Source organism: Brassica napus, chromosome A6, assembly GCF_020379485.1.
Source record: "Brassica napus cultivar Da-Ae chromosome A6, Da-Ae, whole genome shotgun sequence".
Taxonomy (NCBI): Eukaryota; Viridiplantae; Streptophyta; class Magnoliopsida; order Brassicales; family Brassicaceae; genus Brassica; species Brassica napus.
Window position 1 is genome coordinate 19,518,863 of NC_063439.1, and position 25,736 is coordinate 19,544,598.

Consider the following 25,736-nt stretch of genomic DNA (forward strand, 5'->3'; position numbering starts at 1 on the left):
CTTAAGTCTTATCAACTCAACAAATAAAAATATTATAAAATACACACTAAATATAATGAGAGAGAGTAAAGTTTAATATTTGGGTCTTCGGGCCAAGTTGGATCGATTCCTTTTATGTCCTAGACATTTAAACCAACTAGATATTTGAAAATTTCAGTTTGGATTCGGGTTGGTTCCGGATCGGTTCAGATTCGTAATTCAAATAACTATAATTTTTGGTTACATGACGGATCTGACCGATTTGAATATTTAAAACCCGAAAAGATTTAAAATACCCGAAAACACAAAAATACATGAAACATAAATTTTTTTGAAAACTCAAACAAAACTCTAAAAAGTTCAAATAGATTATATAACCCAAAACTTTACCCAAAATATAAACTAAAAAACATAAAATATCCAAAATTTTACTTGAATACCTGATATATATAAGTAAATTTTGATAGCATCATCTTTTAACTTAAAAATATCCATAATACCAATCTTAAATATCCAAATATGCCTAATATACACAAAACAATTGGGTACTTTGTTTAGCCGATCGAGTCTCAGATAAAACTCGGACTTAACCGAGACCCGCGGATTCAAAAGTATACCCAATAAGTACTTTGTTTTAGAAATTGACCAAACTGAATATGTATTTTTGGATCAGTTTTGGTTCAAATTTTTGGGTTCGGATAGAGTACATATACCTAATAGAAATTTACATAAAAATATACATTGAGAATCTCAAATAAGCTAATTAAATCTAAATAAATATCCTTCTTTGATATAATACGACTCTGTAACGTAATAATGTAAAACAATCTCAAAATGATAATTCATATCAAATGGTGTTTTTTCTTTATAATCCAAAAACCCGTGTTTCAGAGCGCGGGTCAAAATCTAGTCTATACTATTAAACCAGGATCATATTGTCCTTTTTACCTTAGCATGCCCTTTTGTTTACTAACATTGCATGTTTCATTAAAGACAATCAAGTAATATTAATAACACATATATATTGGGTCATTTTTTTCAAATCCAGCCCACATCATATCTCTCTTGGGCCATTTGGGCCGATTAAGAAATCAGATCCAATTCTCACATTTTTTTTCCTTTGGACCATTGAGTCCAAGTTCAAATAATTTTTTTTCAACTATTTCTAATTATTATTTTTTTTCTTAATATAATTTAAGCATTCTTAAAAAAAAATTGAATTTTTTCATTGAAAAGTATAAATCTTTATTAAAAGTATAAATTTTTTTATTAAAATATTAACCACATAATAAAATTAATTTATCAGAGTTATACCAACTTAATTTATTAAAGAAATAAAATTTAAACATAAATAGTCATTTAAAATGAAATACGATAAATAAAGATAAAAAGTTTAAGTCTTTTATAAAATAAAACACAAATATATGAAACTATTACATTTACTAAATATTTATCAATCGAAAAAAAAAAATAAACCCGTGTTTTGAAAGCGCGGTTCAAAATCTTGTATTTTATTAAAACACAACATTACAATCTATGTGAAAGGAGATTACAAGTCCGAATAAGAGAACCAAGATCAAATTAATCCGGCGATTTAAAAAAAACCATAAAGCGTTTGAATGATGATCAAATTTATTGCGTATTTGAGTTCTGTTTCTTTTTTGTCATTATAGAATAAGATATTTTTTTACCAAACAACAAAAAATGAAGAAATACTAAATTTTGGAGAAATTTGATGTTTACCACTTTTATGATACTATTCTTTATCTTTATCACTATTAAAGTGACATTTTCAAAAATATCTTCTTCACTAAGCGGCAAAAGACTTTTATATCATTGTTATCTATATATAAAATAAATAATTATTTAAATAAATAAATAAATATTAATTTTTTATATTTTTGAATTATATTTTTTCAAATTCGAACTTTTTTATAATTTTTTTTAAAATGTTTTTATATATTTTTTCAAAATTTATTTTTTAAAATCAAAAATTATGTTTGAAACTATTTTTAAAGTTTTTTTTTATTTTTTTAAATATTTATTTTATATATTTATTAGAATTTTGTTAACCCTAAAAATATAAATGTCTTTTATCTTTCATTAAAAATAAAAATAAAAATAATTAACATAAATATGAAAAATCGTACTATAAATGTGATATTTGTGGTAATTTCTCAAAAAAATTTGGGGGTCAAATTCTAAGATTTTATTAGAAAGAGTAAAATAACGGGACGTTAGGAACTCGACAGGCGTTAATACGTGTCTAAACTCGACTAAAACGCTTTGTTTAACATATTTTTTTTCCTGTTTTGTTATTTTCTCTCTCTCGGTATCAAAACAAAAGGGAACAAACATACATACTCGAAGTTTGCTCACCCCAAAAAAGGAATAAAAAATAAAATAATAAATGTGAAAACGTTCAGGTGTCTCCGGCCAGTCATACAGACATCAGAATCAAATTAGGGCATTAGACTGGTCGGAGAAAGAAGCCATGGGAAGGAGAAAAGTGGAGATCAAACGAATTGAGAACAAAAGCAGTCGACAAGTTACTTTCTGTAAACGACGCAATGGTCTCATAGAGAAAGCTCGCCAGCTCTCAGTTCTCTGTGGATCCTCCGTTGCTGTTCTCATCGTTTCCTCTACCGGGAAAGTCTATAGCTCTTCATCCGGCGATAGGTAACACTAATTAACTTCCTATTTTGTAGATTTTATACTATCGCGAGAAAAATGGAAGCTAGAAAACTAGGGTTTACTCGCCCCCTTTGAAGCAATCTTCTTGTTTAATCTAAGTCCATAATCGATGTGTTGGTTTAACCAAATTTAGGATGAAACAATGTGATGCCCTGAGGTGTTCTTGGTGCTCGTTTTTCGTTTTGTGTTTTTTTTTTATTGTTTTAATTCGTCGCCGTGGAATTTTTATTTTCTTTGTTTTTTGTAGTATTGCATGTACTTGGAGAACTTGTTCTACACGTGGTAATTCGTACATTTTTGTTGTCTGTGGGATCAAATCATCTTAATTTTCTGTTGTTTGGTGTTTTTTTCTTGGGCTTTCAATTTAGTGTTTTGAAACGATTTAACTGATAGTAATCACACAAGCTGTAAGATATTGATTTTCTCCCCCTTTAAAATGTAAGTTTGTTGTGCCATATAACGTTTACGCGATGCATGCCTTAATTTAATTGGTAGCTCTTTCTTTCTCTTCTTCAATTGTTTTCCTTCTTGCTATGCGTTTACATTTTTTTGTTCAGTTATATATTGGATCTCATGGACCAAAGAAACTGAGCCTCGATCTATCTACTGAACTGTACAATCATTTGGTTCAGTACTTTGATCTTGTATCATTTGGAAAAGGGAATGTGACCCTTTGTCACCTAATCTAAAGTTTCTAGCATTGCTTGATTATAAAAGTATTTAAGTTAAATTGGCAAGCTAACATGCACGAATTATATATAGGACTAATGAAGGACATTTCTTTGGTTGCTTCAATTTTAACAATACAACTGTAGTTCTACCTACTTGCTTTGTAGCTCCTTTGATTCTTTATTTTAGTGGCAACTACACCAAACTGTGTTTGACTTGAGATTGCATTCTGATGTGCCTTGCTAATTCCATGATTTCACATCACAACTTGGGATGATTTTGACAACAAGAAGATCAAGTGAATCAAATTCACTCTAGAAATTGAAATGTCGCAATGGCTCACGTACACATAAAACCAGTTTTCGTGGTAATTTTTGGGCTTGATTTGGGCTCAAATCCTAACATTTTCTTTGAGATTTTATCTCAAGAGGAAAGGTACCAATCATTCTTTTCTGACTGTTGTTATTAGATCATTTGTTTAGCTTTGAAGACTTAACTGCTTTCTTCCCAGTTAACAATTCTAGTTACCACTAGAGCCCATCTCTAAGTTTTGGTTAGATATAGCTGAATTCAGAAAGACATAGAAAGGCTTTGGACATGTATGCATAAAACTAACCTTATATGAAGAAATTGTTTGTGTTATGCATACATGTCCAAAACCTTTCTACGTCTTTCTGAATTCAGCTATATCTAACCAAAACTTAGAGATGGGCTCTAGTGGTAACTAGAATTGTTAATTGCGAAGAACATTTGAATTTACAGATTTTTTTTTGTTAAAGTTCTTTTTTTTTTTTGATATAGAACTACCTTATAAGCAGTTTTTTTTTGGAACACTTCCTTATAAGCAGTATTTTTTTTTTTTGAACAACCTTATAAGCAGTATATATACCCAAAAATATGCATTTGATAAAATGTAAGGCAAGCTCGTTTACTGAAACTTCAAAACTAAAGAAGTCCATCACAATATATAAAATATGGTTTTAGATTGGATTAGCAGAATTGATAACCTTATATGCTATTATTTACGAGTATGGTCAGTTATCAAAACTACAACTAAATTAGTAAAACACAAAATGATGCTATTTATACCATGTCTCTCTGTCGAAGTTAAATATGTATGTTCTGTAGTTTTGGAATGGATTGTTTATAATGCATTTTTGTTTCTGTCTTGATCTCTCTCCAGCATGGCCAAGATTCTCAAGCATTACGAAGTACAACATGCTGATAAGCTTAAAACCTTGGTAAGATTTCCTTAAACCCTTGCATATCGGGGGAAGGGGTTTGTGTAGTGCCTTAACATTGTAAAGACGGACCAGCATAGAGGTACTTTGTCTTTCACTGCAGTTATTGCACTAGAAACTCTACGACAAGTTTCTAAACTTGTCTCTACAAAACTTAGATATCGGGGGTTAAATATCACATCTTGTCATCTAAGGATATGTAATTGAGATGAAGTATATCAGCTTAGCTAGTATAAAATCAGGAACTATATAATACAAGTCTAAAGACATATTTAGAGCTAAACTTTTCGTAGTGCCTTAACATCGTGGAGAGAAATGCATAGAGTGAACTTTATGTAGTGACTTTTAACATAGTGACTTAATGTCATTTTTCACTGCCGCTGATGTATTAGAAGAGGTCTACGATCGTATGTATACCAAACATAATTCTTCTCTCTAGGAAATACACTTTTTCTGACTATTCCGATTGCTTTTTCTCATGACAGGATCTCACAGAAAAAACTCAGAATTACGTTTCACTCAATGAGTTACTAGAAACAGTCCAACGGTTAGCACTAAGACTCCATCTTAATTTTTGCATCTTCCTTTTTTTTCCCCTTTCTTTTACTCTTTTGCTGATCTATGACTGTATATGCAGCAAGATTGAAGCAGCGAACGTTGATAATATAAGCGTACAGTCTCTAATATTCTTGGAAGAGCAGTTCAAGACTGCTCTGTCTTTAACTAGAGCTAGGAAGGTATATATAGATATGCTGTCTACTTCATTAACAGTTTTTGGATCATCCTTGCCAGTTTGACCACAATCCTCAATGTCTTGTGTTGCAGACAGAACTAATGATGCAGCTTGTAAAAAGCCTTCAAGAAAAGGTCAGTGCATTGGTTTTTATTTGCCGCCCTGGCCAGTATATGTCTATAACTAATTTTTGGCTTCATTTAAATGAAACACTATACTGAGAATTTTCATTCAAAAAAAAGAAGAGAAACGCTAATGAGAATCCAAAGAGGCGTCGTTAGAAAACTGATGGAATTGTGAATATTATTTTTCAAAATAGGAGAAGCTGTTGAGAGACGAGAACACGGTTTTGGCTAGCCAGCTTGCAGAGGTACCATCTCTTATACTTCTAGAAGCTAATAATAGTTAATCACTTTATGTACGACCGAATCATTAGGTAGATACACTTGCATATAACTGTTTATAAGAAAAACCCTAGATAATGTTTTGTAGTATGTGAGGAAATTTCTAACAGATTTAGTAAAGAAAATTGATGATGGTCATCTGGATATTTAAAAAGAAAAAATGGAACCAAGAATCCATGCTTTTAAGATTTAGGTTACTTGTTTAGTATTTAGTATCTCTATTGGCAGAAACAAATAAATTTCTTACAGATGGGGAAGGAGAAGGAGTTTCTGGAGACAGAGGATGAAAGAGCAATGTTACTAGAATATAGCTCCGGCAATAACCCACGGGAGACTCTTCCGCTTCTCAAGTAACCACCATCATAACAGCTGAATTTTTCACCATCCTGTTTCAAATAAAATTGTAAAATAAATTATCAGATTTGTAAACCATGAAGAAGCTACTACATATCCTAAGCTCTCTTCGTCCCCTGTGATACGTAAAAGATTTAAAGGAAAACATCAAATAAGATGCCGATCTTTGCTGTTTACCTTCGGAGACCGGATCCCAGCTTCGTTTGTTTTGTCTGAACGTAGAAAATTGGTGTGTTTATAACAGCTTTGCTGACTTCAGCGTGAAGAAACAAAGGCAAAAATTATTAGTTTTGTTATTTAATTGCTAGTTGATCATATTTACCTTCGTGACAAAGTTATAGCATATTCGTTGTAATGGATTTAGCTGTTTGTTTCTTATAAAGGAGAACAAATATACTAAACATCATAATGAAACCAGATAACTCTGAAGACCTGTATTTTTCAAAAGAAAGTTAAAAGAGAAAAAAAAAGAAATTGATTTTGGGCGGAAAGCAGGAAAAGGACTCGTCTGAGGCTATTAGCTAGCTGTCACATAGTTCATTGGTTCAAGTCCAGATCACGGCCCATCGTACTACTTTTTAGTTTCGGTAAAATCTCAACTTGCATTATATAAACTCAAATTGAACATCAAAACCGAACCAAACCAGTAATAACATTAATTGTATCGGTTTAGTTTTTTGTTTTTTTTCTGACATCTTATATGGGTTTAGTTAATGATCATAAGACGTGAGATTGCTCGATCAACCATAATACTAAAAGATGTTCTTGTTCGATTTGAGACAATAAAATGTAGATGAGTTATTGATTTGCTGGGGGGATCTAATAACGATGATATAAACGTTCCTAAACATGTACTGAAATTAGTATGTTGACAAAACTACCATTGATTCAACAAACAAACCAGTGTCCTAATAACTTTGTAAGACTATCGTAACCACTAACTTTTATGTGTTTGATTCAGCACAAGTCTTGGACTGAGGACAAAGGCATCAAGTAAAGGCCTTTGCTCTCCAACAAGCGAGCCGCAGCATCAGGATCATTTGCGAGCAGATCTTCCATCATTTCCTCCAGAGGCTTTGTCATCATCTCCTCGTGATGGATGTAGTGACCAAATCCCTATACCAAACAAACCAAAGCATCTCTCAACGTATTCATTTTGAAAGAAAGACAAGTATATGTTTGCTATATTATGTTGTTCACTTGCATTACCTCAATGAACGTCATAGGATGAGATATTGGTTCTCCTCCCAACCTGTTTAGACTTAGTTCCTATATATATCCATAATAAACCCAACTTGTCACATCAGCAAGTTTCTTGAGATCTTGATTCAGAGTTTTGTTGGTTTTGGATTTCATTTTCCATCACACTATTGAGTTTAGATTTGTATTCTTTTGGTTTGGTCATTAGGAATGTGGATTAGTCTTTCATTTCATCCTTCTGAAACCCATAAGCAAGGCGAGAACAACGAAAAGATACGAGAAGCAAGAGAGTACCTTCATCTCTAGCTGAAGAAGCTTCACATGATCAACAATTTCATTCAGTATCACTTCAGAGCTATCTTCCTACAAGGTCAGAGACAATATCAATTAAGTTTGTTTCAATCTCTCACGATTAAGGACGAGTTATATGTGGCAGGCCCTGGTGTAAGAAGACTGTTATAGCAATGTTTAGTATTCTACCTTGACTTCATGCGGGAGCAGTTTCGCTAATGCCTTGATGTTGTCATCAATTCGCTGCTTGCGCTCCTGGTACAACAGAGAACAAATGGTTTTATATAACATCAAACAACAGCTGGAATCACAAATCATGATCTTGGCTTTGTATGTGGGGGAACGTACACGCTCAGTGGTATAACTTTTGCAGTTGCTTTGGTTAGATTGCCAAGAGGGTACATATTTGCATTGGCCATGAAGCTGTGAGAAGTCACTGCTTCGTTTTTTCCAACTTCTCAGCTTCTGGCAAAATAAACTGTTGTCAGCTCCTCAAAAGAGAGGGCTTTTCAGATCAGACATTACTTTAATAATGCGATAAACTTGATGACCTCAGAGTAGTTAGACCATGGGTGCGCCGCCTTGCGTGAGGAACGTCCAGCCACAGGAACCTTGCTGCTACTTCCCTGACATAAAAGATGCAAACTTTTAGGAATAGATGATTAAAAAAAAACAAAAGAAAGGCCTTATCGAGACACTTACAGAGAGTTGTTCATTGTTGGTTTGGCTTTGCACACGGATAGAAGGTTTGACCACGGAAGAAGCAGTGTTGTTAGAGGCTGAGTATATGGTTCGGACTTCTCGTCGTGCACCAGCCGCTGCATCACGACTCGGAAGAACCACTTTCTTCACAGCGTAATCGAGAAGAGGTTTTAAATCAGGTGTTGATTTTTCTTCTTCCTCTTCTTCTTCGTTGAGCAAAGCAAGGTAACTCTGCGGAAGGTGAGATGGATGAAGCCATTGAGACAGAGCGTCTTCATGTTGCGTTTCAGGCTCTACTGCAACAATCCAATCAGAGCAAGTAACCTCAAGCTTGGGATGTTTATATAATAATAGTCAAGAGAGTTAAGAGCAAGTAAAGTACCTTTGCAGAGAGGAAGATGATGGAGTTTCCTTTTCGGAACATGAACTTCCCATTCTTGGGGAAATAAAGGAACAACCTCCGAGATAACAACAGCCGCAGCTTCATCAGCATCCGTTGGGTGCTCCCTTGCAACTGTTCTTAGTATCCTTTCATCAATCTCCAGCAACAAAAAACATAACGAAAGATTAATAAACACACACAAAGCAAGATGCTCATCACATTACTTTGATCAATCGTCGCATATACAATACAAGGACTGAAACGTCTTTTGTGAAAATGTCAATAACACACCACAATAATATAAAGTTCAAGTCAAAACCGAGTGAATCGAGATGATGATGAGAGCTTTATTTATACCTGTGGAAAAAGCTCCGTGAGAGATTGAAACACTGAGTTGAAATTCATCTGCGAAGTTTGAGGTATAAATCTGCAAGAAACCAAAGCAAACCATCATAAACCCTAAAAACTCATCGGAAACGAGAGCTGAATCGCTTAATATCTATGCGATTAGGACGGAAACAGTAAACTCCGATCATCAGAACAGATATTAATCTCTGTAGCTTATCATCGGAAGCAAAGAGTAATACTTAGATCACACTGACCTTCTGAAGATTTTCCGTTGCCGGTTTGACGGAGAAGAGGCACGATTCAAGTGAGGTTTAGAGTGTTACTCTCGGTCACGGATTCTTCAAGGGTATTTTGGTAAAGTTATTTTATCTTTAGACCGACTTGGGTTACTGACGGAGGCCCATCCAGCCCACTTGGTAAGTTTTTATTTCCCGTGAACAAGATTAAGACGACGGGTTTGAGAAAATATCTATTTTTATTTTTTTACCATCAACATGATTTTATTAATTTTGATGGGAACATACAAACTTTGTATGTAATAAAGAGATTATTACTGACAGTGGGGACATAGTAGTGACAATAAAACACATTTCAAAAAGTAATATTTGAGAAAATATCTTATATTATATTATCTAAATAGTAGAAAATATTTTCATATATTCACCTTCTATTTATAAATTCTAGTACACATCATATACATATATCTCTGTTATTAAAATATCACTAGCACTCCGAAGGAGCTGGCGCCAAAATCTGATCTTTTCAAACCGATATAGAAAATACTAGTACTAATTAATAAGTAAAAAAACATTAACTCTATCTAAAATATACACAAATAAATAATATAATGTCAATATACTCAATGGTCGTGGGAAAATCAAACCCTAGAAACAAAAAGTAAAATAAATGTCCTTCTCCACACGATTTCCAAGATCTACTAAACACGCAGTTTAATGTTTTAAACACGCAGTTTAATATTTTCTAACCTCTGTTTCCAAATTGTTTTTTTTTTGTTTTTTTAATTAGAAGATTTCGCTGAATGAGTTCCAATAAAGATAGCGACTCTGAGAACAGCCACCGAAGCGAGAAGAGGAAGAAGGTTCCTTCTCTCTTTCCTTCTCATCCTCCTTCAATTGTTTTTTTATCCACCGTAATCCTTTTTTTTTAGTTTTGATTCCCTTCGAAAATGTCACGACGTGAAACCCATTAATATTATTTTTTTGGTTATTAGTCAATTCTACCAAAGATTTTCGGATCAAGACGATGTGGTAAACAACAAGAACATGAAGAAGATGCATCTAATAATATGAACAACAGAGGAAGTTACGATCATCACGAAGACAACAATAAAATTTTCAATGGTATTATTAACTCTTCTTTAAAACTTTTTTTTTTGCGTACATCTCAAGGAACACAATAGATTATTATTATTAGGCTTTTCTAAAATGGTTCATGGATCTTCATGCTTGTTAGATTTGGAGCGACGACTTGCTTCTCGAAAGAAATCGATTCTTGACAACACTTCTCCAATGATATGGAAGACTCTTTCTGGTACATTGATCGTTTAAGTTTGTTTTTGCAATGTGTGGTTGAGATTAATGTTTTATTTTCTTGGTAACCTACCCTGAAAATTTTGACATTACTCACATGATTACGAAAGCGATACATTTGTCAAAAGATTTGTTTTTTCTTTTTCTTTTTCTTTGGTAAACTCGTTTAGAGAGAAAGTCAAGCCCTGGAATTGAAGGCTTGAATCTATCAAGTTTCGATAGGCCTATGGCACCAACAACAGAGATTCGTGAACTCAGGTGAGAATCTCAACCAATCTCTCTGTTTTGTTCTTTCATTTTATGTCAGATTCAGATTCAAACCCTCTGTTTCTTTGTCTCAGGGTGTTTCTAGCTACGTGGAATGTAGGTGGGAGAACACCTAACAACGACCTTAACCTCGAAGACTTCTTGCTCGTTGAAGGCACAGCAGATTTATATATCTGTGGGTACGAATCTTGATTCATGGGTCTTGATAAAGTTTTAATCTTCATTACATATCACATGTACTGACTCTTATGTTTTTTTCTTGTTTCTCAGGTTTCAAGAGATTGTTCCTCTAAGTGCAGGGAACGTACTAGTAGTCGAAGACAACGAGCCTGCAGCTAAATGGTTAGCTCTAATAAGCCAAGCTTTAAACAAACCGAAACAAGACTCTGTTTACTCAAACGCAGCTTTCTCCGCCTCAAAAACAACAACCTGTAGTAGTAGTAGTAGTGGTTGCTGTACCGAAGAGTCGAGAACGCCAAGCAGTCTAAGTTTCTTTCAAAGGCCTAATCTTAAAGTCTTGAGCAGAAACTACCGTGTCGATTCAAGTCTTTTGAAGACTTGTAACTGTTCGGTGGTTAACGATACTTCTTCCGTTGGTTGGGAAGGTAGGAGGTCGAAAAGGTACAGTGATCCTATTGCGGATAGCACTAATGCGGAGCCTGAGAATTTTAGGGTTCATGAGAATTTCTTGTTTGATGATGTTGTTCCGGCGGCGACGACGATGATGATGCCTGGACAAATGAGTTACAGATTGATTGCTAGTAAACAAATGGTTGGTTTGTTTTTGTCTGTGTGGGCTAGAAAAGAGTTGATTCCACATATATCTCATCTTAGGCTTGATTCTGTTGGAAGAGGAATCATGGGTCGCTTGGGGAACAAGGTAGTAACACAAACCCTTCTCTATAGATTGTGATACAAGCAATAACAAGTTTAACTCTTTTGTGATTTTTTACAGGGATGTATAGCTATAAGCATGTCACTGCATCAAACAAGCTTTTGCTTTGTGTGTAGCCATTTGGCTTCTGGTGAGAAAGAAGGTGATGAGATGAGAAGAAACGCTGATGTAGCTGAGATTCTGAAGCATACTCAGTTCCCTAAACTCACCAAAAGCCCTAGTTGTCGCGCACCTGAAAGAATCGTTGATCATGAGTACGTTTCCATTTCTTTCTACACAAGTAAATAAAAACCGCTAAAAGACTCTTGTTTTGGGAATGTTGCAGCCGAGTGCTTTGGCTTGGAGATTTGAATTACAGAGTTGCGTTAACCTATGAAGAGACAAGAGTGTTACTAGAGGACAATGATTGGGACACTCTTCTTGAGAAAGACCAGGTTTGTTAGTATAATAAAATGATCAATTTTAAAACAATATTTTTTTTTGCTGTTTATTTACTTATGTGAACTGTAATAATCTTTAGCTTAACATGGAAAGAGGAGCAGGAAGAGTCTTCTCTGGATTTCAAGAAGGTCAAATCTTCTTTGCACCAACCTATAAATACACTCAAAACTCAGATGCTTACGCCGGAGAAACCACCAAGTCCAAGAAAAAACGACGAACTCCTGCTTGGTACTTATCTAAAAACCTTTAACTTCACATTTGTTCTGTGGTGTGTGTTCTGAATGGTGCAATTGTTTTCAGGTGTGATCGGATTCTATGGAGAGGAGAAGGAATAGAACAGCTTTCTTACATTCGAGGAGAGTCACGGTTTTCAGATCACAGACCGGTGTGTGCAATCTTTGCAGTAGAGGTTGATGTGAAGAGTCTGAACAAAGGTAGATTCAGGAAAGGTTATTCTAGTGCAGCTGCAAGATTGGTTGAAGATGACACTCCTAAAAGACATAGTTTTTATGACTAAAGATTTGTTACCATTCTTTTTCTGAACTAAAACAAAATTGATTAAAAGAAAGTATTATTTCTTGATTTGTATAGCTTTTGGAGTAACACACAAACAACAACAAAATGTTTTTCCTCTGTTTATTCTTTTAACTTTTGTTAAATACATTGTAACTAGCATTTTTCAATCTCTTTTTGATGATCACCTTAAAGACCCGTTTAATCTCGGAGGTCAGGGACAAGAGCCGATTATTTAATCCCCTCCCAACGAGAATCGAATCTAGGGAGCCGAACTTCCACAAAACCACTAGGCCAACTCCGAGTTGGTGCATTTTTCAATCTTGAGACATATAAATATCTCTGTCTTCCCAACCCATGTCCCATAAAGAGAACTCTTCCTCGTTAACGGTCGGATTCGAGTCAGAATGATCTGGTAATTGGTTTAAGTCCACCGCGGTTGCTTGGTCAGAACAGTTAAAATCATGTAGCCTCTCAAACCAGAGATAGTCTAGCCAGTTACCGTCTTGATTCAGATAATCTATAGTGTCCTTTCCTTTCGAGCTCGCGCTATAATCATCGTCACTAGTTGTCATGGGCCGAACCAACCCATCCGAGCTAACACTACTCTGGTATATCGGTTCTTGAGTCCCGTAGAGACACTCCATCTCGTGTCCTGTCCTCAGATTCTTGTCGACGAATCCTAAACTCACATCACTTGAAGGACAACTCGAGTTTTGACAAGTGTATACGTTAGATAACATTGCTCCCTCCTCCACAAACTCACCTTTTCTCTTGTTCCCCATCTGTTCTTGATCAAGGGCAACGAGTCTTGCCGGTTCTTGATCCTCCTCGTCCACGTCCTCGTCGTCAGAGATCTTGAGGCGTTTTAAAAGAGCTTCTTCTTGGTTCAACACGCGAGACCAAGTATCAGTCTCCTTAGCCATCATCTTATCTTGCAAACACTTTGACTGTCTCGCGAGCCTTCTCACTCTCTCCAAGTTGGGAGACATGTGTTTGATCACCGCCGATAAAACGCTCACTTTCCAAGCTTTTCGAAGATCGTGCGGTTTCCTATACGGCGGCGGACCGTGCTCGAACGCCGTCGCTCCTTGCTCTCCCCACCATAGCTCTGTCCCGTCCGGCCACCACGGCGGAGCCAAACCTTTTTCCAGCGGAAACCGCCGCTGCGGCGGCACGCAGTGTTGCATCAGAGCCGAGAGCAAGGAGCCTAGCGTCGTGTCTTGTAGCTCGTGGAGCATGTGGATGTACGAGTTCGGATCTAGAGACTCGCTTGACGAGATCAACTGAGCTGCCGCTAAGGTTAAGTAGTCGGCAACAGCGGTCGGAGCGGTTTGGTCGAACTGAACGTTTTCTTTCCACCAACGTCTTAAGCTGTCGGAAGAACCGGTTACCGGTTTACCCTTTTCCGGTACGATTCCGTAGACGAATCCTCGAGCTTTGCAGACTTCCATGATCTTCATCATATACTTCAGCACCGAGTCTTGAGATCTAGCCATTTTCTTGCGGCGTGAGGCTTCTGCTCGGCGCACGATAGCTGATGATGAGGGAGAAGAAGATGGTGGTGACGTGGAAGATGAGGGATAAGAGAGGTCATGGTCATCTTGTTTTTGCTGTTTGAGCTTACACATGAGGTTTCGATCTTTCCACATACGTTTCTTGAGATCGTCGTAGCTGATGTCTTCATTGACACGGTCAAGTTCGTCTTCTTCGTCTTCGCCATCATCGTCGTCTTGAATTGGGCTAAGTGGTTCCATGTCTTGGACCTCCACCATTTTTTGGAGTGTATACTGTATAGTTTTATAATTATAAGTCTATATATGTGTTTGAAAACAAAATGATCCCTTGCGATTGCTCGAGTTTCGGTTTTATACGTGGTTGATTAGTATTATTGGGGTTTATGTTACATGTAATGCAACGTCGTGACCCTTGTGTCATATATCGTAATTTGTTACGTTGGATAAAAGTTTGAAATCAAAAAGAATTATAATATGTAAAGGAGGAGGTGTGCATGTTGAGAGAGACTCGTGTCAAGATCTGCCGGTCTTATCTGAACAAGATTGCATGTGTCCTAAGGAAGCAATATAATAAAATAACGTTTTAGAATATTCAAATAAAGAAAAATGTGTGTTTATGCGGTTAAGAGTTACCTTCGGGAATTAACAATTAGAAACCTAAAATCGCGCGGGTTATAAAATTTATACATCATGCAAGAGCAAATGTCATATGACAATTGATAATATACGTTCTTAGTATTTTATTAAAGAAAAGATAGCGGTGGATACTTCAGAGTTCAGACGTAGCTGTTGCCACTGAATAATATTATAGATCATATATGAAGAAGACTAAAAGCTGGTGACAGAGAAGAAAATGAGAGGATGGTTTGATGACAGTTTGGATGCTTGTGAAGGATTTTTAGGGATTCTATGACCTCTGCATTCTATTACATTACGATCACCACGTTTAACCCACGCTCTTTTACAATAAAAGTCGGTGTCAAACATCGTCTAACTGTTTGACGTTGTGGCATATATGCATGCACTTATCATAATTATTCATATCAAATTTAGAAGGGCAATTGTCAATAATAGCACCTTTTGAAGTTTATGTCACAAAAAGAGCAGAGAAAGTCACAAAAATGACATTCATTAAAGGGTAAAATGTCCCTAATATCCTTGGTTTAAATTAAATAAACAAACAAAAATAAAAAAAAAAAAAAAAAAAAAAAAAAAAATAAAATTTTTTTTATAGTTTCAGATTCGAAATTTTTATAATTTTTTTTAAAAAATTTTTGAATTTTTTTTTTATTTTTTTTTCAAATTTTCTTTTTATAGTTTAAAAATAATTTTTGAAACTGTTTTATAAATTTTTATTTTTTATTTTAGTATTTATTTTTTATAAAATTTTAAACCCTAATTCCAAAACCCCACCCCCTTAACTCTAAACCCTAAAGTTTGGATTAATTAACCCAAGGGATATAAGTGTATATTTACCTCTTTAATGAAACCTATTTTTGTGACTTTGAGATTTGAGTGCTACTTTGGGAACAAAAACTTGGTTTGGTGCTATCCTAGTCTTTTTCTCAATTTAATTTAGAACTTGATAATTAAGGAAATGTTTTCTTGAGATCTCTTACTCATATTTTGACTAATATGACTATGTTAACAAATTCAGTGCAGGTGTGTGATCAGGACCTATGAATATTTTACAAGATAAGTCTGAACTTAGCTTATCGATTGAAAAATCAAGTTCAATGATTTATTATTCTCTTGTGGAAACAAATAGCAAAGAATACACAAAACAAATAACAAAACGGGGACGACACGTAGTATAAATTGTTATTTTCACTTCGTATCAAAAAGACTCGAAGGAAATTATTCAATCTGATATTTCTTTTTTTTTTCCTTACCTTTTTTAGAATCCAACAACTTGAGTATACTGTGCATACGCATCAGACTGCATAGCAATTGGCGCTCGAGTAACATGATCAGGTAGATCGAAAGCGTCCACTAGCTCCTTGGCCACATTCCTTACTTGGAAACTCAAATACTCAGTCAACTTATGAATTGCCTGCATAAAGATAAAGATAATTTGTAACCAACCATTTTATCGAGAAAAATCATTGATTTTATGTATAACAACAAGCAAACCTTGGCTTTGTTAGGCGCGACATAATCCACGTTACGGTATGTTCCTATATCTTTCCATATATGGTCCAATGCGTAAAGATCACATGCTAGTTTCAGACCAGCTTTTGCCCTTGGGTCCGGACATCTGAAGAAACATATGTTTTGTTTTTTAATTTAATGTGAGATTTATTAAACTTGAGTTGTTATTAGAGGATTTTTGTGTGTGTGTTTGTTACTTACTTTCGAACAGCTTCAATGAACTTGGCGAGAATGACTGATTCAATGTGAGATTCCGCAAGTGTCAAGAGATGATTCAAGCATCTGTTCCAAGCGCCGAATGATCCAAGTGTCTTGGTGTGTTTCGTCAATCTCATTGCAACACTTTGTAGGAGACGCGATGTCCGATACTGTGGAGATGAAATGTTAGGTGAGGGATAAAGATGAAGCCAATGAGAGTCAGAGAGATTATATATAGAGTAAACACTAACTCACCCTGAAAGCATCTAGTTGGAACTTAGGATCTCTTAGATGATCTTCACCTTCCCAACGAGCTGTAACAGGATTTGGCTGAGACAAATAAGCGTTCATCGACTCTCTCAAGTAACTCCACGTAGCTGTCAATGTCCCACCTTGGAACTTCTCTTTGTATCTCTTCAGCAAATCAGCTGCCACCTATAAGATACAACCAAACACTATAAAAATGGTTGTTCATAATCAGGACAAGGTGGAAAGTTTCTTACCTGTTGCAGAAGCACTGTGTTGTCTCCTTCAAATGTTTGGAAAATGTCATGATCGTTTCTCAAGCTTCCAAACCTGTTAACAGCTGCGTAACCATGTCCTCCACAAGCTTCTCTACAGACCGAGAGCGACTTGGCGGTATAAGACGTTATATAAGATTTGAGCCCCGCAGAGAGTGCATGAACATCAGCAACCAATTGCTCATCGTGAGTCCTCTTCATCTCTGAATATTTCTCCACGAGGTACACAGTTGCGAAATGGTACGCATAGGTGGATGCCAACATCGGCATGAGCTTGTGTTGCTGAGACTGGTAATCAAGAATACTGACCTCAGGTTGCTTTGGAGGACCAAACTGTTGCCTCAACAGCGAGTAACGAATCGCAATCGTGGCGGATATTTTAAGAACGCCAACAGATGCATAAGCAAGACCAACTCGTCCACCCACAAGCTCACCAAGCGTTGCACCAAATCTTTTGTTGATCGTTGGTAAGCTACTTGTATACTTCCCGTCACGGGACACATCTCCAAACCGATTGAGAAGGTTGTCACGGGGTATTCTCACAGCACGGAACCTCAACGCACCGTTGTCCACACCGTTCAGGCCCACTTTATGCCCACAATCTTGAATCTCAACACCTGGGAGCGTCTGGTGGGTTTTCATATCCCTTATGGGAACTATGAAGGCGTGAACACCCATATCAGAGACTCCTTTGGTATCATGCGTTGGAAGGATAAGCCTAGCGAAAACAGTTGCGAACTTCCCATGAACTGCAGCGTTTCCAATCCACCATTTGATGGCTCCATCATTAGGCGTGTCGATCACGAATTCGTCTGTGATGGGATCGAACGTGGCCGTGGTCTGGAGACCTTGAACATTAGACCCTTGAAGCAAACATAAAACCGAAGGTTACTAAACTAACGACACACGCATATACATCATGTTTAGTCATCAGAAAGGCCGGATCTAGGCACAGTCCAATAAAATATTATAGCACCGGCTCCCAAACATTTGGAGATTTTTTACATTAACATAATCTCCCAAATTATGAAACTTTTTTTTATTAAGGTTATTAAGAAATGTTTATTAACCCTTAAATCTCTCAGATCCGGCTGTGTAATCACTCACCATGGTGGAGCTCAGTCATAGCAAAGCAACCAGTGTAGTCGAGATTGTCAATGCCATCGAAATACTTGTCTCTATGCTTCTTCGTTCCCAAATTAATCACAGATCCTCCCCAAAGACTATAAATCAAAAAGTCAATGCAAACGGCTGAGTTCTTATCCATATATAAAACAAGAAGCTAAAGATCCCAAGATCAAACGTTCATCAACAACAATACTAATCCAACCAAATTCAAAGTAGTAACCTGTATTGAACGCCGAGCTTGATCCCAAGCGACATATCAACGCTTCCAACAGCTTCCATGATGGCGAAATACTTCTCCGGATCATCCGCGACGTACCTGAACGGCCTCACCCCAGCTTCCCTCACGAGCCCGAGCAGCTGCCTCATACACAATTCCCGATGATCGTCCTTCGAGATCTCGATCGGCGTCTGCAAATCGGGGCGGGAATTGTAGAACTCGTACACTTTCTCCTGCACGTCCATGTGTTTCCCCCTCATGTACACAGACAGCGCCTGGCTATTCACGTTCACCTTCTTCGTCCGCGAAGAACAAACCTCCCTCTGCACCAGAGGTGCCTGCGACGACGACGACGGCGCCGTTAACGCGGGAGAGATGTGCGACGACAATCGCTGGATCCGCCTCGCCGCAGATTCCTCCTCCGTCATTTGATTCCCTCGCCGCGATTCCATTGGAAGAAAAATATCAAATGACTACTTTTCTAACCACCATGCGGTTTATAAAGTGAATGCTTTCACGGCAAGGGAGCTGACGTGGATTCAAAGTCAAAGATGACGTGTCCGTTAACGAGTGGATAAAAGTTTGGCGCGCCTTTCGAGGATATATTTATCTATCTATAGATGATCTCATCGTATTCCAAGTAGTCTCTGTATGTACATGCTTACACCGCTGTCAGATAAGGTTACCAGGGCCTAGTATTTTAGTGGGCTTGAAGTAATCGAGTAAGGCCCATTAAGAGATGGGGGGGGACCGCGCGCGACTCCCGAGTCCGACGCCAAAATCGTAATTCGAAACGCGGGTCAAAAGAAATCTCTTAAGGTCGGAAGATCCGCACAGGTTCCCGCCTCAACCACCTCAAAAACCCTACCTCACCTACTCCGAGAGCCCGAGCTCCTATATCTCTCCGACTCAACGAAGGTTTCTTAGACTTCGACAGATGCCACTAGTCCATTGGTCAGTAACCCTAACTTTGTTGATTTTAGGGTTCTTGTTCTCAGTTGACGAATCGATTCATTTCGTAGCGTACTTACAGTTTCTGATTCCGAATTGAAGGTTTCGATTAGGGTTTTCTTCAATTTCTTGATTGTGGTGTTAATTGTTACCTCTGAATTTTTAGGGTTTATGTTTTGGGGGTAAAGAGTATTGTTTAAGTTTGATTTTGGGATATGGGTTTTGTGACGTTTTGATATTGAAGATGAAAAGTTTTCTTCTTTTTTGTGTGTTGTGAAGATGACTGGAGATAGCTGCAGCTTAGTGTCCAAGGAAACGCGTCTCCCTTTGTGTGATATGACTAATGTTCCAAGCAAGAGAGGGATCTCCTCGATTCTGGGTGACTTTCTTTTGAAGTCTGGGGACGATGCTGGTAAGACCGTCGCTCGTGAAGGCTCAGGGGTGAAGTTTTCCAAGAGGTTGTGTTTAGTTGTAGACGACTTGGTCAAGGAGAGTACTAGGACTAGTGATGCAAACGACGGTTCTTCTGATGATGATAAGATTAGTTTTGGTGACTCACCTGCTGTTGATGCTGATTCCGAGAACTTCGATGTGAAAGAGTCTCAGGGTGAAACCAATGCTGTGGATACTGCGGTGGAACTTAGTCAGAGAGAGTGTGACAAGGACTCGAACGTTGCTGACTTTTCAAGTCAAACTGATCCTGTTGCCGGTGAAGACTTAACCATGACTCTCTTCAGTAGCAGCAATTGTGAGAGTGATGATAGGTTGGCGACGGTGGCTGCCGAAGGAACGGGTTTGTTGGCTAGTTCCGAGACTATCAAACCGTTTAATATGAGCAGATGTTCGGCTGTTGACAATAATATGGATGCTGATGATGAGCTTAAATCATGCTCTTGTTCCTTTTGCCTCAAAGGTTGTCTGATTATTCAGTGTTGCTTTTGTTAATCCTGCTCTTTGTTTCTCAGTAACAATAATTAACTTAGTTTGTGAATGTAATGAAATGTTTCAGCTGCATATATCTGGTCAGATCTCCACTACCAGGATATCAAAGGTCGATTATCGGGTAAGTGTTCTCATTACACTCCAAAATTCAGAGTTGATTAGTAATGGTAATTTCATGATGAGTTTGTGTTTGAGTGCAGTACTGAAGAAGAGCCAGAAAGAAGCTAGTAGCTTGATCCGAAGGAATGGTAAAGGAAGGCCAACGGATGTTTATGGATCTGAAAACTCCAATAACTCCACAAATGTAGAGTTTGATGTCATGGGTCAGTGGACATCTCTCTTTCTTAACATGGAGGGTATCTTGGCTCGTGAAAGCAGCCACCTTGTAAGTTCCTCTAGAGCTTCTATTAGATTTTTCAGAACAAAACTTCACAAGTGTTCTCACTGTGAAATGGTTAGTTTCGGTTATGTGTGTTTGAAGTCCGTTGTTTATGTTATATTCTGCAGCAGGATAGCTTCGTAACCATGAAAGAGTTGAGAGAAAATTGCAAGATTGATCTGGAGAGAGCGACGAAAACACCTCAACAGAACAACACTTAGGTACTGTTGTTGTTTTTAAAAAATTACTGGTTTGAACTTTGGAAGGCTCTGTAACCTTTGAAAGCAACTCATATATGTATCATAACTTCTATTGTCATCCGATTATTGCATCTTTGTTACTCGTTAGTTATGATAATCTTTGCTTCTCTTAGCAATTTGTCTGTTCTTTAAGAATTATTGTTACCATATTGGATCCCATTGTCTCTTGAGCATGTCTTCATTTGGTTTCTCATCCTTTTAATACTTCAAATGCCCCTTGATAAACCTAAATATTAGGTGATTCAAAGTGTCATTTAAGTAAAGTTAAGAGGTGTGCTGAGTCCACTGGTACGGAGAATCTATTAAGGTACATTGAATCATAATAACCCTTGTCATATTCATGCTTCTTAGGATAGCAATATATTCATTGAGAATAGGGGGATATTCGCTTGTTTCTTTCAGATTACTACAAAATCTATCTGGATTTCTATTTAAATATCTTTTAAAAAAACGTGAAACAAAAAAAGAGTAGAGAATCAGAATATTCACTAGAGATTCACGTTTTTCCTGAAGTCAAATCCACTTAGGACACATCGTGTGCACGTCTACGTGAGAGCCAATAGTTGCGAGGCCCCTTTGCTTTCACTCTCAAAGATGATTGGCTCCTACTCTATTTTTCCATTTCCGGCTTTACACTTTTTTCCAAAAAACAATAAATGCAGTTAAAAAATTTAATATTCCAAAGTTATACACAGAGCCTTATTGTTGTGGATGATTGGTTGTTTCTTTTATATATCTGTATCTGATACGGTTTATAAAAACTAAATGAGAAAATGATATTTTTGCGTTTTTTTATTATAGCTTACTATACAATACTTAATAAAATATAGATATTCTAATCCATTTCTTTATTTTTTGTGTACTTTTTAAAACCAAGTAAATCATTAGTGGTAATGTTTATGAGTATAAATAAAAATTAAAGATAAAAATACTTGATATATTCTAACCATTCATTCAAATAGTATTGTAGTAATTAATGAAACTAATTGAGTAAATCATTTTTAGCTTTTTTTTTTTTGAACAAAACATTTTTAGCTTTATATTAAGAAATTAAGTTGAAAGGGATATATAGTTTTTTTAATAAAAAATAAACAAAAAACTGAGTGTTATATACTCTTTAGATGTTATCTATATACATATTAATTTATTTATGACTTAGTTTTAAAAATAAATAATAATTATATATAAAATATAATAAATATTTAAATTAAATAATTAAATAATCTCATTAGTATCTTATACGACGGGGATGCTCTAAAACACCATAAACTTTGTATTGGTTAATTATTTTTATTTTTAAAAAAACTTTCCATTGGTTATTGACTTTTTCTTCCTTTTTAATATAGAAGGGGTATTGGCTTAAGACACAAACAAACATAAACGAATCTGAGTCGCCATAACTATTGCCAACGACTCACACCTTTGTTTTTTTTTTTTTTTTTGATAAAAGGACTCACACGTTTGTTTGATAATATTCTCCTTTGATGCGATCATGCGATGTATTTTCTTTAGATATATGCAGTTTTTAGTGTAAAGGGATATTAAAATTGTTTCTTTTGAGTTTTGAGCAAATTGTGTTTAGTATACTAAAAATTGTGTTTAGTATTTACAATACACAACCCTTATGGTCGAAGCTAACACATATATAAGCCGAAGGTATGGCGACTATCAACACACACACAAAAATCTTTTCTTTCTTTTTGGTATCCGTGTGTTTTTTTTTTCTATTTATATTATTCAGTCTACTTTTTTTTTCTCAGTAGGGCTTCTCTTTTTTCTCCAGAAGTTCATCTTTATTTCTCCAAATTAATTATTAATTTTTTGTACAAAACTACAAATGGAAAAAGTTATGAACATGAATGGTTGCGTAGAAGAGTTCATGAAAGCTCTCGAACCGTTCATGAAGGTAACAGAACCAGTACCATTAACTCCTGATAACCAAACCGGGCCAATTGGGCTAAACCCAATTCACTGACACTCAAATCCTAGAAATTCAAAGAGAGTTACATCTCAGACAACAAAACCAAGCTCGCCGTCGTGGTTGCGGCGCTAAACCAACACCAATGAAGAAAGCCAACGTAACTAGACCGGTTAAACTATACCGAGGCGTAAGACAACGACAATGGGGGAAATGGGTTGCTGAGATCCGGTTGCCTAAACACCGAACCAGGTTATGGCTCGGTACGTTCAAATCCGCGGAAGAAGCTGCATTAGCTTACGATCAAGCTGCTCATAAGATCAGAGGAGACAACACACGTCTCAACTTCCCGGACATTGCTAGTCGTGGAGAATATAAAAGGGCGAAGCCAGAAGAATTATTTAATGGGTGCATTATTAGTGATAAAAAATAAATCTGCATGCGACGGGATTCGAACTCAGGACATTATGGGTGCAAACCCTGTTTTTTACCAAATGATCCACTGAAACTATAGTAACTTTAAGTGTAACATTTCAAATATCAATAAATAAGAGGGTGCACGTGCCACCACACCTCTAAACGTGGCTTCGCCCCTCCTTCTGTCAACACTAAGATAGAATCCATATGTTATAATATTTCAGATGTTCCCCTGCCTGATGTCAGGAAACCGGCGAAAACAGTGGAATGGTTCTTTGGTTTTTTATTACACGGTTCCTAAACTGGAGCAAGAACGTGAAATTCCAGATAGTTCCGGATACGGCTCTCCTGAGTCGAATATAACGATGTTGGATTTCTCAAGCCAATGGATGAAGTGAAGAATAAACGGCTATGAGTGCGTGACAAGCTTATGTCTTTATTCTATTCAAGAGATCTTTTTACTCTGTTATTCGAATAAGCAACTAATACGTTCAGTTCTCTATTCCAAAGAAAAAAACAGGAAGATGAGAGCTTTTTTAATGGGTTTGCAAAAGTATCCTTCATTTTGAGATTGATTGGTACGCTACTCATGGATCTATTTAATCTTTCAAAATTCATTTGCTTATCTCTAGTTTTTAAGAAGATTATTATTGCAGAGCTTTGTAATGAAATTTTTTCATGCAGTGAAACCTATGTTTTCTGCTTTCCTTATGGTGTGGTTTCTAATGAGGCATATTTATTGAAACAGCTCAATATGTTTAAATTCCGAGACTAGCCTATTGCTTGTGGACATTATATTTGCTTTTATCATGGATTCAATAGTAATAATAACACTGTTGAATTAAAATTTCGGCATCTGGTGATGACAGAGGACCGTAACGTGGGCCGATAACGTAGGCTGCTAACACATGAATAGTCTGGATCCATGATATCTTGCATATTTACATTGTTTTATCCATTCATCCATGAGCATTTTCATCATATAGATTAGGATTTAGCCATGTCTAGGTTGCATTTTGCATTCATTGTCCTTATTAGGTGCTGGAGTGTGCCATGGAGTGATTTGAGATGTTTGGGAGCATAGTGATCCAAAAGGGGGTGAAAGATGAGCATGGATGGAGCCTTTAGAGAAATCTTCTGTTGCTAAGATTTTGTGGAGACACAGCAAATTGAGTTAGCTTTCTAATGGAAGTAGTTTCAAGTCATTTGGAGATGTAATGAAGGAGTTATGATCAATTTACTAGAGGCATATCCATCCTGGTCGAGCATCGCAGAGTGACCTCTCAGAGCGACCTACCGAGGTCGCTCCCAGCCAGAGCGACCAGTCCAGAGCGACTACCTCAAGTCACTCCCAGCCAGAGCGACCAGCCAGAGCGACCAGCTCAAGTCACTCGCGTTTTGACGCGTCGAGACACAAAAAAACGCGTCAGGAGCGACCTCCTGGAGCGACTATGCTAGGTCACTCCGCGTGTTTTGCTTGGACGATTTTTATGTTATTTTAGGGGCCTTTTGGTCATTTGTTTTGATGTTTTACACTTTCTAAACCTAAGTTAAGTACTTTGTAAGCCATGGGAGGCAAGTTAATCTCTTTTCTAGAGAAGAACTAGTAAAAAAAAACCTCTTTTGATTCAGATTTCATTGCTTTCATCTTGTGTTCTTGTTGATTTCTTATCTATTTCTCTACATGATTAATCTGAAATCCAATATGGGTTTAAGAGGAATCATGGAGATTAGTGAGTAATCACCTTTTGAATTCATGGGTTAGGGAGATTAAGGGTGATTAGGTTAGTTCTAGGATGTTTTAGTGTAGATCATTCTTGTTCCTTGCTAGTAGAGTATTCATAATGCATCTTCTGAGTTGGCCACTCAAAAGTTGATCAATAGACATTTCCCACCCAAAAAGTGTTTGATGAAATGCCTGAGACAATTCTTCTAGACTTTTAGTATACTTTGCCAAAGACATTTGTTGTTAAAGGTGCTAAGATAGCTAATAGACTTGTTAGTAATGATTGCTTTCATATTATTCAACCAAAGACATTTGATGTTTGAGATATGTTAGCAAATGAGCATTCATCTAGACATAGAGCTTGCTTAGAATTGTGTCTAGGCTTAAGGTTGATAGTTTGATTGATCATTTGCCATCCTTAGTTCGATACTTGATCACCCAAAGTCTAATCCCTATGCCCATGAGTTCTCTTTTCCCTTAGTCAAGAAAGTATCATTCTGTTATTGCTTTCTAGTATTAGTAGTAGTTTAAAACTCATCTAAATCATTGGTTGCACTTAGATTAAGTGAGTACTTGCATTCTCAGTGCTTTGATATCCCTCAGAACTGGTTCGACAATCATTTATACTACAACATTTGTCTTAGGAGCCTTGAAAACTCCTAACATCAAATTGGCGCCGTTGCCAAATTCTGAGTAGATTTCAACATTGAGATTTAGTCACTTGCTTGAGACTAAGTCATTTTTATTT

The 25,736-nt window shown here is 36.6% G+C and overlaps 6 protein-coding genes and 1 pseudogene across 10 annotated transcripts; 4 read left to right on the forward strand and 3 right to left on the reverse strand.

Annotated features, from left to right (window-relative positions):
- The first annotated feature begins 1,992 nt into the window (after nt 1–1,992).
- Nucleotides 1,993–6,370, forward strand: LOC106348004 (protein MADS AFFECTING FLOWERING 5-like). Of its 4 annotated transcripts, none has more exons than XM_013787646.3 (7): nt 2,001–2,658; nt 4,526–4,583; nt 5,069–5,130; nt 5,221–5,320; nt 5,409–5,450; nt 5,636–5,686; nt 5,949–6,370. In XM_013787646.3, the coding sequence occupies exons 1-7, from the start codon at nt 2,474–2,476 to the stop codon at nt 6,072–6,074; spliced, it is 624 nt and encodes a 207-aa protein (XP_013643100.1). In that variant the 5' UTR covers nt 2,001–2,473; the 3' UTR covers nt 6,075–6,370. The 4 variants fall into 4 exon arrangements, with proteins under 4 accessions (XP_022543287.1, XP_022543288.1, XP_013643100.1 ...); XM_013787647.3 differs by having other exon boundaries at nt 2,006–2,658; nt 5,970–6,370; XM_022687566.2 differs by having other exon boundaries at nt 1,993–2,658; nt 5,069–5,320.
- A 492-nt stretch (nt 6,371–6,862) lies between these two features.
- On the reverse strand, nt 6,863–9,392 carry LOC106348003. Of its 2 annotated transcripts, none has more exons than XM_013787645.3 (10): nt 9,252–9,392; nt 9,007–9,076; nt 8,650–8,806; nt 8,268–8,560; nt 8,117–8,191; nt 7,914–8,030; nt 7,755–7,820; nt 7,569–7,637; nt 7,284–7,343; nt 6,863–7,190 (listed from the first exon to the last, which is right to left on the reverse strand). In XM_013787645.3, exons 2-10 carry the CDS (start codon nt 9,052–9,054, stop codon nt 7,032–7,034), a joined length of 1,044 nt encoding a protein of 347 aa, XP_013643099.1. In that variant the 5' UTR covers nt 9,055–9,076; nt 9,252–9,392; the 3' UTR covers nt 6,863–7,031. The 2 variants fall into 2 exon arrangements, with proteins under 2 accessions (XP_013643099.1, XP_048590854.1); XM_048734897.1 differs by having other exon boundaries at nt 8,268–8,563; nt 9,252–9,382.
- A 475-nt stretch (nt 9,393–9,867) lies between these two features.
- LOC106348001 (type I inositol polyphosphate 5-phosphatase 5) lies at nt 9,868–12,793 on the forward strand. The gene is made up of 10 exons (XM_013787642.3): nt 9,868–10,096; nt 10,229–10,358; nt 10,471–10,548; nt 10,718–10,805; nt 10,889–10,993; nt 11,085–11,694; nt 11,770–11,963; nt 12,035–12,143; nt 12,230–12,378; nt 12,451–12,793. Exons 1-10 carry the CDS (start codon nt 10,037–10,039, stop codon nt 12,665–12,667), a joined length of 1,740 nt encoding a protein of 579 aa, XP_013643096.2. The 5' UTR covers nt 9,868–10,036; the 3' UTR covers nt 12,668–12,793.
- On the reverse strand, nt 12,707–14,591 carry LOC106348002 (ETHYLENE INSENSITIVE 3-like 5 protein). Its single transcript, XM_013787643.3, has one exon. The coding sequence runs from the start codon at nt 14,436–14,438 to the stop codon at nt 12,981–12,983; it is 1,458 nt and encodes a 485-aa protein (XP_013643097.2). The 5' UTR covers nt 14,439–14,591; the 3' UTR covers nt 12,707–12,980.
- A 1,308-nt stretch (nt 14,592–15,899) lies between these two features.
- Nucleotides 15,900–19,000, reverse strand: LOC106348000 (acyl-coenzyme A oxidase 2, peroxisomal). Its single transcript, XM_013787641.3, has 7 exons — nt 18,399–19,000; nt 18,158–18,273; nt 17,033–17,913; nt 16,785–16,964; nt 16,533–16,699; nt 16,314–16,437; nt 15,900–16,233 (listed from the first exon to the last, which is right to left on the reverse strand). The coding sequence occupies exons 1-7, from the start codon at nt 18,845–18,847 to the stop codon at nt 16,078–16,080; spliced, it is 2,073 nt and encodes a 690-aa protein (XP_013643095.2). The 5' UTR covers nt 18,848–19,000; the 3' UTR covers nt 15,900–16,077.
- Nucleotides 19,001–19,128: 128 nt separating this feature from the next.
- On the forward strand, nt 19,129–21,095 carry BNAA06G24050D. The gene is made up of 5 exons (XM_013791612.3): nt 19,129–19,349; nt 19,626–20,259; nt 20,356–20,409; nt 20,489–20,673; nt 20,796–21,095. The coding sequence occupies exons 2-5, from the start codon at nt 19,626–19,628 to the stop codon at nt 20,886–20,888; spliced, it is 966 nt and encodes a 321-aa protein (XP_013647066.1). The 5' UTR covers nt 19,129–19,349; the 3' UTR covers nt 20,889–21,095.
- Nucleotides 21,096–22,354: 1,259 nt separating this feature from the next.
- Nucleotides 22,355–24,208, forward strand: LOC125575806 (annotated as a pseudogene).
- Nucleotides 24,209–25,736: the final 1,528 nt, after the last annotated feature.

Bases quoted from the DNA above. Each gene is read 5' to 3' on its own strand.
- LOC106348004 (XM_022687566.2), top strand. From the start codon at position 2,474: ATGGGAAGGAGAAAAGTGGAGATCAAACGAATTGAGAACAAAAGCAGT. The intron at 2,659-4,525 runs GTAACACTAATT...ATCTCTCTCCAG, and splicing joins AGCTCTTCATCCGGCGATAG to CATGGCCAAGATTCTCAAGC. The intron at 5,687-5,948 runs GTACCATCTCTT...CTCTATTGGCAG, and splicing joins TGGCTAGCCAGCTTGCAGAG to AAACAAATAAATTTCTTACA.
- LOC106348002 (XM_013787643.3), bottom strand. From the start codon at position 14,438: ATGGTGGAGGTCCAAGACATGGAACCACTTAGCCCAATTCAAGACGAC.
- LOC106348000 (XM_013787641.3), bottom strand. From the start codon at position 18,847: ATGGAATCGCGGCGAGGGAATCAAATGACGGAGGAGGAATCTGCGGCG. The intron at 16,965-17,032 runs GTAAGAAACTTT...TGTATCTTATAG, and splicing joins ACACAGTGCTTCTGCAACAG to GTGGCAGCTGATTTGCTGAA. The intron at 16,700-16,784 runs GTGAGTTAGTGT...TCATCTCCACAG, and splicing joins TCCAACTAGATGCTTTCAGG to TATCGGACATCGCGTCTCCT.
- LOC106348003 (XM_048734897.1), bottom strand. From the start codon at position 9,054: ATGAATTTCAACTCAGTGTTTCAATCTCTCACGGAGCTTTTTCCACAG. The intron at 8,564-8,649 runs GTACTTTACTTG...GGATTGTTGCAG, and splicing joins TCATCTTCCTCTCTGCAAAG to TAGAGCCTGAAACGCAACAT. The intron at 8,192-8,267 runs GTAAGTGTCTCG...CTTTTATGTCAG, and splicing joins CCAACAATGAACAACTCTCT to GGAAGTAGCAGCAAGGTTCC.
- LOC106348001 (XM_013787642.3), top strand. From the start codon at position 10,037: ATGAGTTCCAATAAAGATAGCGACTCTGAGAACAGCCACCGAAGCGAG. The intron at 10,994-11,084 runs GTACGAATCTTG...CTTGTTTCTCAG, and splicing joins GCAGATTTATATATCTGTGG to GTTTCAAGAGATTGTTCCTC. The intron at 12,379-12,450 runs GTACTTATCTAA...AATTGTTTTCAG, and splicing joins AAACGACGAACTCCTGCTTG to GTGTGATCGGATTCTATGGA.
- BNAA06G24050D (XM_013791612.3), top strand. From the start codon at position 19,626: ATGACTGGAGATAGCTGCAGCTTAGTGTCCAAGGAAACGCGTCTCCCT. The intron at 20,260-20,355 runs GTTGTCTGATTA...GAAATGTTTCAG, and splicing joins TTGTTCCTTTTGCCTCAAAG to CTGCATATATCTGGTCAGAT. The intron at 20,674-20,795 runs GTAAGTTCCTCT...TATATTCTGCAG, and splicing joins CTCGTGAAAGCAGCCACCTT to CAGGATAGCTTCGTAACCAT.